Here is an 11,885-nt window from a genome sequence, read left to right as displayed (position 1 = left end):
TTTAGTGTTGTGTTGCAACACAACTTATGTGTGGCACGACACAGCCTGACGTGGTGCACAAGATCTTCAAGGCTATTTTCGTCTACACAACACACTTTTTCGAAAACCTAGGACGTGCACGTGACCTAATTAGGGCTTCTACTCGCTCTACAAATAAGACCTTAAGGGTTCAATATAACTAAGTCGTCTTTTACACATTTAAGACCCCTAGTAGATTAGAATTAGTTTTAGGTTTTTCTCTTTTATTTTCCAAAAGCTTTTGTTCTTTTGTCTTGGAATAAGTTTTGATCCACAATTTCTTTTATTCAATCGAAGTATTTCAGTTTCTTTTCCTTTGCAAATGACAATATTAGTTTACCAATCGAGAGAGTTACTACTCTGTGTTTAATCGACATCGACAAGATTATTTCTTTATCTCTTTTCTCATTAGATTTAATTGTGTTCTTTTACATGTTTATTTCATTTGAGATTGAGATGATTAAAATCATGAGTAGCTAATTCCCTTAGGGGAGATTAATCTTTCTGCTTGTTAAATTAGTTTGGTTGTTTGTTTGATTTTCTTTTTATTTATTTTATTTTAATTTAGTTTATGATATTTATCTCTTTTATTGTTTATCATAATATAGTATTTTAATTATTACTATTTAAACATGTTATTGTAAAAGTATTTTCATAAGATTTAATTCATCCTCCTTTGAATATGACCCTTATAACACTTTCCTGTGTTCCGTTGTAAAATTTTACTATATTACAATTTGATTTGTATATTGGCGGACACTGCTGCTTTATTATATATGTTTTTGGTGTAGTATTTTTCAGTCAAACGTTCTCACTTTTAGTGACGATCAAGTTGTTGGCACCATTGTCGGAGGGGTTTCAGCATTAGATCCAGAATTTATTTTTACAATAGAATATGTAAAGTTAAAAACTATAGATACAATATTATTTTTAATTCTGTTATTTTTTTAAATTTTTGTCTATTTATTTTTGTTTTTATTTGTTTAAATTATTTTCAATTTTCAATTTGTTTATGATCCGAAGTGGAAGCACTCTAATTGAGCCATATCCTGATCCATAGCAAATTATTAGGTGCAATCATCTGTTGATGCACAACAATCCACCCGTGACAGTTGATCTACCTCGGGAAAATCTGTTATTTGGCAATCCACCAGAACAACAAGAAAATATACTTGGAGAGCTATTGATGGCTCAAAAAACGTGGTACAAGTTCACATTACCAACACTAGAAGCAGTGCAAGGTAGCATCGAAAGACCAAAAATCAATGCCAATAATTTTGAGATTAAAACAGCTATGGTTCAGATGATTCAAAACACCTTGCAATTCAAGGGAAACGTGGTGAAAGACCTAAACCAACACTTGAAGTGATTTCTTCAATTATGTGACACCTTCAAGTATAATAGAGTAACCAATGATGTTGTACGTCTTCGATTATTTCCGTTTTCTTTGTGTGACAACGGAGCGGATTGGTTAGATTCATAAGAACCAAGTTTCATCACCACGTGGGACGAACGAGCTAACTGAAATTTTTTACATAAGTTTTTCTTTATGAACAAAACCATCAAGCTCAGATGAGAAATCATCAATTTTAAACAATACAAAGGTTAGTGTTTGTACGAAGCATAGGAGCATTTGAAGTCAATGTTAAGGAAGTGTCATCATCATGGATTGCAAGCATGGCTCCCAATACAAATCTTTTACTATAGTGTAGACAATAACATCAGGTCTAGCTTAGACGGAACAACTGGAGGACCTATCATGTACGACACATACGAACGAGTCTATAAAATCATAGATGACAAGACTCTGAATTCATATGTGGCCAAATGAGAGATTCACATACAAAACGAAGCCTCCAACGGTGAAAGTTGTCAGTGACGATGATAGATATCAACAAATCTTAGAGAAGCTTAATCGTTTAGAGTCAACAGGTCTAGCTTTTCTCTTTGCCTTTCCGATTGGTTAAGAGTTCGACATTGAAGAAATAAAACCCTATCTATAAAATTGAAGAAAGAAAATCCAGCCTTAAACAACTGTCTAAAAGGTTCGACATACAAAATGCAGTAATACATCAAAGAAAAATAAATAAACAAATAAAAAACATAATACAACTTTATCATGGCTGTTTGTCATTTGTCATTGACAACCATAAATAGTTCCCAAGTACAAAAATTTCTGCATTCATTCCAACCCACCATCTGACGATCAGCAGTCGGATCAACCGCGTTGTGGGTTCCTGACCCTTGAAGATCGCCAGGGTTCTGCCTTGCTGCTCCCACTACCACCACCAAGACGATTCGAATCTGGAGGTGTGGCTCTGCTACCACCACCTGCCAAACGATCAGAATCCTGAGGTGGAGCCCTACTGCCACTAGTCCAGCGATCAGATTGGAGTGGAGGAGCCCTGCTACCAGCAGCCCGTCGGTCAGGTTCCGACGGTGCTGGCTTGCCCCATCGATCAGGTTCAGAAGGTGGGGCTGGACCAGAGCTTTCAGGCCTTTCTCGCCGGAACCTAGGAACATATTTCCCAGGAGTTGGAGCAGCAGCAGCAGCAGCAGCAGCCGCAACTACAGGCTCGGTTGTGTGGGACCCAGCAGGAAGTTCAGAAGGCCTAGAAATCCCCTCTGGTGCCCTTCCCAAGAGAGCTTCTTGCCTCAGCCTCTCTTTCTCTTCCAATTCACGCTCTCTTTGTCTTTGCTTTTCAGCAATCTCATCCATTTTTGCTTTGTGCTCAGCTTCTTCTTTCCTCCGCCTCTCAGCCTCTGCAAGTTTCAAAGATCCATTAAATAATGACGAGAACATAATTTAAATAACAGAAAAACATAACCAATATGACTCTGAACAAAGTACTCAAATTTGTATGAGTGGATAAGAGGTGAGACAATTCTATTTTTGTGAGAAGGGGAAATTTATGAATCAAGTTAACTGGCTTTTTTCAAAAGAAAAGATCTCATTGAAAATATATACCTTCACGTTTACGAGCCTCCTCCTCTTCGCGCATCTTCTTTATTTTCTCCTCCTCAGACCTCACATAAAATATTTTCTTTCTCTTGATATCTCTTTCCTGCTTCCGGGCCTGAATTATTTGTTTGATCCTCTCCTCTCTCTCTACTCTCCTCTGGTCAAACTCAGATTGCCGACGACTTATTACTCTTTCCTGGAAAATCATCTGCAGAAAAGCAGAACCAAAATGTGTATGTTAAATGGCTAACACTGGAAAAGACGTAGGAACCTGCAAAGAAGATTATCTCTGCCAAGAGCTCCCTCTCTCAAGAACATAAAGCCACTAATCCCAAAGGTACTGACCTTGTTTTCTAGCATACGTGCCAGCCTATTCTTCTCTTTCAAGTCCCCATCATGGCGATGTCTGCTCAACTCAACTTCCAGCTACAGGTCAGAAGAAAAAAAGAATTAACGATGATATCATCAAAAGGTTGAGAATAGCGACAAAAACCTCTCTCAAACAAAGATGGTGTAACATAGATCGACAGTCCATCCATTAGTGATAAATAGGCAAATGAAGGGCAGGCATCCCTTGAGGCAAACTTGAGCACATCGAAGTATTTTATATGTTTATAAAATTCCAAACAAGGTATGTTTTAAATGCAAAAACAGGTGCAATAACAAAATCGAGAACTGGAATATTCACCTGTTGCTCACGCTCATGAAGCACCTTCTCTTCTACCAATCTCCGTTGAAAAGCAGCTTCAATCAAGGGGGCTGCTTCCTCTCTCTTTGCCCTTTCTAGATGGTCCATTGTTTTAGCAACTTTTTGTAGTCTCTTCTCCTGTTCCTGCCTCTCCTTGAGCTGCTCACTCAAAGCCCGCTCGATCAAGGTTTGCTTTGTTAATTTCTCCTGGATGCATATTCATAGTCAAAAACCAAATTCAATATCAATAAAAAAATGTGATTGGATGAGAAAAACTGGCCACTTACCCCATCCAAAATTGGCTTCTTTTTCCCTCTTTTCAAATGCTTTTCAGTTTCCTGTAGTAGTGCCTGTGCTTCTTCAAGCTCCCGCTCCTCTATTTCCTTACGAATTCTTTCAGCTCGTTGCTGCTCAAACATAGCAGCAAGCCTCTTCTTTTCTGCTTCTTCAGTTTTCTTCAGCAAATGCTGCCTCTTTGACTCCTCCTCACGTTCCTAACATATCAAAACAAACAAAAGCATGGGCACAAGTTTATGAAATTTCTGTTATTTTGCTAAATGATGGAACCTCATGTTTTAAATGGGGATACCATTTCCAATAGTTGACGCTCTTGTTCTTCCTTTCTTTTCTCAATGATTGATTTCCGTGCAAGAAGTCTTCTGTGTTCCTTGTCTACAATTTCCCCTAACCCTGGTAAAACTTCACACAGCTTTGATGCTTTCTTCGGAGTGGGATATATCATTGCTCTTGATTTATTCAAAGACTCAGCAAAAACAGTCAAGTGATCTTGAAGCTTGTCAGATTCAAGACCCTGAAAAGGACAGCATAATGAAAAAATATATATTATCTTCCGCCATACAGAGGCCTTTAAGAAATATGAACAGAATGCATAAATCCTAGAAATATCCACAAAGAAATAAGCATAAAAATCCTAACTCACCATATTACCAAACAGCACAGCGCCTTTCATGTGGTCAACTTTCATGGCTATGAAATTATGTTTCACAGCATCAACAGAAATCTTTTCAACCATAGAAAATTCATAAAAGGGGATCATCTGAGACAGACTCTCAATTTTCATTGTCTGGTAAAGTTGGGAAACCTGGAGAAGCAAGTAAATCAAGTATAATCACAAGATCACACATGCTTAAGCTTAACACGAGTAAAAAATAAAAAAGAACAATGAAAAGAAAATAAACAAAAAAACAGAAACAGACCTGCTTAAGCAATCTGAGGGTAGCAAGCCTTTCAAGGGAAGGAACATATTGAGAGAGTTGAACTTCGGGTACAGATGAAGCTGAAGTCAGCTTCCCACCCAGCTTTGATATTTTCATCAACAAAGGATGTATCTTAGATGCAACATCAAGAGGGAGAAAATCATTTTCTAAAAGATGGTAAAGATCTTTCACTTCTTGAGTTGCACAACTAAGTACACCTTTGGATACCTAAATAAAAAGGAAATAACAAAAGGCAGTAGGTCAACACTCTAAAAGACAATAAAAATTCTAGTCACATAAATGTAAAGCCAATACTCTTTGGTATCCTATACAACTCAGAGAGAGAGAGAGAACTCAAGCCTAACTTGCAAAAATGCAAAGACTAATTTCTTTGTCTTAAAGAACATAGCAACGAAAGACCATCATTTCATGAACATAATGATTCAGGACCAAAAAGAGATCTAGGAATAGAGCAGATTTTTAAGGCTATGATAACCTAGATAAAGAGTTACGCCTATATAGCAATTGATTATTTGCCTTAAACAATGGAGAAATTATGTGATGCCAAACCGAAATAGTTTGTGATTAACAGCCCTAGTTGGGTTGAGTTCCACCATATTAAAATTGATTTGAGAAATGTCATTGTTAAGAGTACTTAAGACATATAAACAACCCAGCAATTGACAACATTACCATCCATGCTCTTGCTGCTTCATTTTTAAAGGCTATTTGACCAATTTAAACTTTGAAAATTCATGAGAAACAAGCCATCAAATAAATAAAAATAACATGCATAGAAAAGAAGAAACAAAGCAAAAAGAACTCATAAAATTTAAACATACCAGCTCTGTGAGAACTGCCGACCTTGACAACTGTAAGAAGCACAAAATGTCAGAGTCGGTTAATATCAAGAAAAACAAAAAGTACATCAAATGAAAATACAATATACCACTTCTCTGTTCTCAAGTTTAGATTCAAGATTAAATCCTATAAGATTTGACATTCGAAGGTTGCGTTCTTTCTCATTTTCAAGTTCCAAGTGTGATGCACCACGTGTTTGATTGTAAGGGGTAACTGACAGTGCAGCCAAAACAACTGATGATGCTATCAACTGCAAGTCCTTCTGACTTAAGTTTTTATTAAAGCTTTTTTGAAGTGAAAATAGGTTTAACCATGCATAAGCATGATAAAGATGGCTGCTTGAAATCCAGAATATTTCAGTTAACTTGGCATAATAAACCACCATCAAGGAAGCCTTGGGAGTTTTCTTCACAATGGACATCAATCCATGAATATCTTCAACAGAACGAAAAGCTTCCTGTAAGGACCAACATAGCAAGAAACAATAAGAAGCAGGTAAGATCTATCCATTACAAGATAGCAAACTCATCCATTAAGCACAAAAAGGTGGATATGGCAAGAAGCATACCTGCCAGAGTCCAAGTTCAGTAGCAATCTTTAGCTGCTCAAATCTCGTATCAAGATACAGTTGCAAACTTTCAGGTGCTGAAAGATCAGGTCTGTCCCTCTGGTCTTTATATTTATTTAGATTTGCTAAATGATTCCTTATAATCTCACACAACCTTCGGAACTCTGTTGTCCGTTTATACTGCTTACAAAACTGGAATGCCCGATGTGCTGTCATCTACAGGATATTTTTAAAAAACACAAAGATTTGTTATTTCAAATATGTAAAAATATTACTAAAATCATGGAAACAAGACATTATCAAGTGCAAGCACAAAACAAGAGACATTAATGCCATTATGTTTCAACTCTAAGGATGTGCAGGTGAAGCCACCTACACCAGACCAAAACCAATTTTTCTGGTCAAGCTAAATCCTATATTCCTGAAAAGTTACCCTTTCAAGCTAAAAGATTGTTAACCTCCCCCCCCCCCCCAAAAAAAAAGGAAAGAAAGAAAAAGAAGAATCAATTCCAAATGCTAAATTCTCATTTTCCCAATACCAAAATCTTTTTTTTTTTTGCCTGTGTACCTTCTTTTTCCAGCAACCTCGTTAGTTCTCTGTAACTCACCAAATAACAACAGTAAGTACCTATGTTACTCGAAACTTTTCCTTTAAAGCTTAAAGATTCTAATACAAAGAATAACTTCAATTCTAAATACTAAATCAATTAACAGTTCCACTCATCTTGCAACGCAAGACTACAAACACAAAAATAGTATGCAAGAACCTAGAGTCCCTTCTATGATAATGCTGAAAACAGGTTTGCCAATTTTGATGCAGTAGTAAAAAATTGAAAATTTACAGATATAGTTGCAACAAACGGTGAACATTTATGGAAGTCATTTAGACAGGAAATACCGCATAGAGTGCTTCTAACTTGGAATTGTTCCGCAATATTTCAAGCACTGTTCTATAGGTCTCCCAGAGAAACTTGAACCAAGGAGTAACAAGTTCACGATCAGACCTATCCTTTCCTTTCTCTCCACTGACATAGCTTAACATTAAATCTTGTGGCCTTTTATCAGCTTCAAGGTCATCGACATCTAATGCTTCTTCTAAGGCTTCTGCCTGGCTTCGAGCCTGCTCAGCTTTCTGAGTAGAAAGATACATGAAGTGCTTGATTACTTCCTCCAGAGAACTGACATTCACATGTTGACATACAATACGATATTGAATCAGACCATCCTTGGCAAAACGACCCTTCCGCATGTCAACACACAGCTCTACATATTTAAACATGATCTTTTCATGCGGCTTCTGCCAAGCTCTGTATCTCTTTGAAGTTATTAGATTGTGAAGAGCCTGCAAAGCATCTTGCTTCTGCCCAACATTAATCAACTCTGCATCAGCCAAATCACAAAGTCAATACATTACAAACGCATTATACAATAAAAGTATAATTAACTATCACAACCCAACATAAACTTTTAACAATTTAGGGCAATGGCTGCAAGACCCAGATTCACAATAACAGCAGATAATCGTTCTAATGCCAAACAATGGGTAGCATATATTGACAAAAAAAAGTTTTGAAAAAACAACAAACAAACTAACAAAGGAAACATTTGTAGCTAACCTTCAGCTCTCTTCAAGGCATTCTCTGGTTTCGCAAAATTCGCCATGTTTTGAATCAATTTCTTAAAACCGCCCTTGGTAGCCTAAAACAAACAACGCCGTTTTCTATTAATCAAATAATTTAAAGAATAAATAATCTAAAAAAAAAAAACTTTATCTTCAATCTAGGAAGGAAGACAAATACAAGTCCCCAAAGAAAAATTAAGAATAAAATAAAACTACGATCTGAAATTGTATTAAAATTTCCTAATACATATCCATTAAATTCACATAAAATCTAAAATACAAATAAAAAAAATTAAGTCGGCCTCATAACCCGACCTGAAATAAAAATAACGAAGAAATTTTCCCAAAAAAATAAATGCGAGATTGAATATTGGAGACTCGCCTGAAAAGGAGGGTTAAGAGCGGCCGCGATGAATGATAACTGAGGTAGTAGAAGAAGAAAGAAAGAGGGTTTGTCTGAAGCTTCTGCTTGAAACGAAAGATAAAAAAATAAATAAACATTTTGATTCTTTAGCCCATTAGGATACTATCTCCAAATAAATTGGGCCCAACTAAATGCGGCCCTATACACTTTAGGATAAACTACAAGTTTAGTCACTTACATTTGTCTAAAAGTATGTTTTAATCACTAAACTTTTAAAAATTACTATATGGTCACAAACGTTATTGATTTCACGTTATGGTCACTGACTTGGTCACTGACTTGTTTAACCATGAGATAGAAAACTGATGTGGCATATTAATATCATAATTTATATTATGCTAAATTGGTACTTATGGTTTAGGAAATTCTAAAAATATATAATAAAAAAATTAAAATTTTTAATATTTTAAAAATAATATAAATATATGAAAATCAAAAAAAATCAAGAAATGGAGATTTCCCCGATCCATCTATTCCTTTATCTGTCTCGAACAATTTTTCCTTACATATTTAAATTTTTTTTAACTAGCTAAATTCTAAAGTGAATTAGTATTTGTTATTAATGATAGGTGCAAAAGGTAGAGATAAAAGTTAAATGGATAATAATAAAAAGTAGTCAGATCTCCGCACTTTTTTTTTCTCATAGGTTTATTAAAAATAAATGAAAATAATTTTATTTTTTTCCAAATCTATAATAGTGTGATACTCCAATTTTATTTATTTATTTTAAATAATTTCATTATAGGTTTTGATTTGCTTTTTTTGAGTCAATGATTAGAACTACATATAGCCCCTCCACAATCTTATAAATAGGAGGATAATATGCTTCAGGACACTCGAACGCAAAACTCAATCGGCACTCCAATTTTTATTCTTAATCTTTTCTTTTCATTTTCTTATTTATCTTTTTTATGCTTAATTTATGTAATGAAACTATTTATATTTGCATAATTAATATATATTATCAAATCTTAAAACAATTTATTTGAAATGGTTAAAATCTTATATAAGTATGCAAGAGATGGAAGAGAAGGGTGAAAAAATTAGTGGAAGGACGCAAGTGGAAGTGAGCCTTAAACAAAATAAGCTCATATCGGCCTGCTATGTGAATCTTAACAAGGTCTTGGAGTGGGTAGGGTTTAGAGTTTGTGATAGCCCGAAATAGGGCCTAATCGAAATAGTGGTTTCGTAACCACAAATCTGAAGTGAAATAATTTAATTTTATAAATTTTTATTAATTACTGATTGATTGAAATATTGTGTGAAAATATGGATAGAAAATTTTAATGATTTAGTGCCTAATTGAATTTTTAGGACTAAATCGAGAAAAATGCAAAGTGTGTCTAATTAGTGATTAAATGACTTAATTGAATTATTGCATGAAATTGGAAGTGTTTATGTGGCAATTAGACCATAAATTAGTGATATGGACACAAAAGGGTAATTCTAGAAAAATATCTAAGTAATGGGTCAAGGGCATTTTTGTCCAAATTGAGAAAAAGACAAAATAAAAAGAAAATAAGTGTCCATCTTCTTAAAAATCAGAAACTTGCTGCCGAAATCTTCATGTCACCATAACTAGGGTTCTCGATCTTCCTAAGCTCAATTGTAAGTGATTTCTTGCCCCGTTTTTAATTATTTTCGTATTTTTATGCTTATTGAAGCTTGAATTTCATGTTTCTACCATTTAATTTAAATGAAATTAAAGTTTAAAAATTGACCCATTCATGATATAATTGTAAATTGATTAGTGATGTTAGATAATGAATGTTTGAAGTGTTAATTACAAGTTTTACTATATGAATTTCAATGAAATGTTGAAAAATGGCTAAATTGTGAAAGATGGTAAAGTGTGCATAAAGTTGTGATTTTGTGAAATTGAGGGCTGTTATGAGCATGAAATATGATTTAGTGAAGTTTGAAATTTAAAAATTTAGTGAATTTTATTTTTACGAGCTTAGGGACAAAAGTGGAATTTTTGAAAAGTTTCGGGGAAAAATGTAAATTTGCCAAAATGTTGTGTATGAATTGTATTTGAATGAAATGTTGATAAAATGTATTAAATTGTGTTAATATAGATCAAGAAAGAAGAAATAGTGGAAGTGATCGGGGAAAAGAGAAAGTTATCGACTAAATTACAAAAATAGTCGTTTTGCATCCGAGGTAAGTTACGTGTAAATAATAGTTATATTTTTATAAATTGTGAATTATATTTGATATGTGAATTAATATTCAATGTGGAAGGAAAATTATTCATGAATTATTCAAGTGTTAAAGTGTTGAAAATAAAGTCTTAAGTGTAAATTCCCGGTTGAACTTAGGAATAGAAGTGGATACAAGTGACATGTCACTAGAGATCAGTGTTACAATGTTACAGTGAGTCCCGGGTGCTGGGTGATCTAGCATGTGTTGCAGACACCTGACAACTTGTGTGAGCAGGCCCGTGGACATTTCCAGTGTTATTGATCAGTGGTAGCTTCGGCTACGTTTCAGTGGTAGCTTCGGCTACATAACAGTGGTAGCTTCGGCTACATATCAGTGTTGCACTTATTTGCTAAATCTCTACGTATCTGTGTATATTCCGAGTGTTCAACGGGATTAATAATGAGTTAAAGTGAATATGAAATGAAGTGTGTATGCAGGTACATTTGAAAAGAATGAGCATAAGTGATAAAGGTTAAGTGTGAAAATGTATATGCAAGTGAATTGGTAAGATTGTGCATGTGTAAATGATTGAAATTGCTAGGAAATGTTTTGATTAGTTATATGTTAAAAGTGTTAATTATTAAATGAGTAATTATTGTTTACATGTAACTTACTAAGCTATTAGTAGCTTACACCTTCCTTCTTTTCCTTTGTTTTATAGTGATTTGAACTTGATCGAATTGGGGATCGTCGGAGCTCGTATCACACTATCATAATCATCTCGGTATTGTGTGCTTTTCAAAATATTTAAAACTATGGCATGTATAGAGTCTTAATTATTTTGAGTATGTTCATATGATATGGCTAAGATTAGCTATTGAAATGGTTAGTAAAGATTATGTTTTGGTATTATGTATGTGTAAATGGTAACTAATTCAAAGAAGCAGTTTCTTTGACAGCAGCAGTGATGTGAATGTAAAAATTCACCAAAAATAGTAGAAATGGAATTAGAGAGTGCACTATATATGGAATTAAATCTTATCAAGTATATTTTTATATGAAAGAAACGGTGTAGGCAAAGGAATTCTGTATTTTGAGATATTTGAATTTTAGTGAGACAGGGTCAGAATGGTTTTTGAAGTCCCATGTTCTGACTTTAGAAAATCATTATGGATTGCACAGAAAGAATTATAGGTCATAATTTATATGTCTATATTCCTTAGTGAGTCTATTTTCAAAAGAAACAAACGATAACCTTATATGAATTCTGTCCAATGAGATAATTGATTTTTAGTGCCAAGAGGTCAGACATGTTGAGCCGTGAAACAGGGGATACTTTAATGAATAAACTGTACTAATTGGCTGAGTAAAAAATTATGAA

At 34.4% G+C, this 11,885-nt stretch overlaps 1 protein-coding gene and 1 non-coding gene across 2 annotated transcripts; both read right to left on the bottom strand.

The window, feature by feature from the left end:
- Positions 1 to 1,582: 1,582 nt before the first annotated feature.
- Positions 1,583 to 1,689, bottom strand: LOC121224055 (small nucleolar RNA R71). Its single transcript, XR_005921518.1, has one exon. It is a non-coding gene; the product is annotated as a small nucleolar RNA R71 (small nucleolar RNA).
- Positions 1,690 to 1,995: 306 nt separating this feature from the next.
- Positions 1,996 to 8,428, bottom strand: LOC107927259 (eukaryotic translation initiation factor 3 subunit A). The gene is made up of 14 exons (XM_016858293.1): positions 8,318 to 8,428; positions 7,931 to 8,012; positions 7,213 to 7,694; positions 6,315 to 6,530; positions 5,835 to 6,203; positions 5,728 to 5,757; positions 4,886 to 5,113; positions 4,609 to 4,770; positions 4,258 to 4,479; positions 3,956 to 4,162; positions 3,669 to 3,875; positions 3,326 to 3,406; positions 2,987 to 3,188; positions 1,996 to 2,781 (listed from the first exon to the last, which is right to left on the bottom strand). The coding sequence occupies exons 2-14, from the start codon at positions 7,974 to 7,976 to the stop codon at positions 2,237 to 2,239; spliced, it is 2,997 nt and encodes a 998-aa protein (XP_016713782.1). The 5' UTR covers positions 7,977 to 8,012; positions 8,318 to 8,428; the 3' UTR covers positions 1,996 to 2,236.
- Positions 8,429 to 11,885: the final 3,457 nt, after the last annotated feature.

Source organism: Gossypium hirsutum, chromosome D11 (assembly GCF_007990345.1).
Source record: "Gossypium hirsutum isolate 1008001.06 chromosome D11, Gossypium_hirsutum_v2.1, whole genome shotgun sequence".
Lineage (NCBI taxonomy): Eukaryota > Viridiplantae > Streptophyta > Magnoliopsida > Malvales > Malvaceae > Gossypium > Gossypium hirsutum.
The sequence above is the reverse complement of the archived record's forward strand: the minus strand, read 5'-3'. Positions and strand labels throughout refer to the sequence as shown.

Bases quoted from the DNA above. Each gene is read 5' to 3' on its own strand.
- LOC107927259 (XM_016858293.1), bottom strand. From the start codon at position 7,976: ATGGCGAATTTTGCGAAACCAGAGAATGCCTTGAAGAGAGCTGAAG. The intron at 5,114-5,727 runs GTATGTTTAAAT...CTTTTTATTTAG, and splicing joins CGGCAGTTCTCACAGAGCTG to GTATCCAAAGGTGTACTTAG. The intron at 4,480-4,608 runs GTGAGTTAGGAT...TGTCCTTTTCAG, and splicing joins CTGTGCTGTTTGGTAATATG to GGTCTTGAATCTGACAAGCT.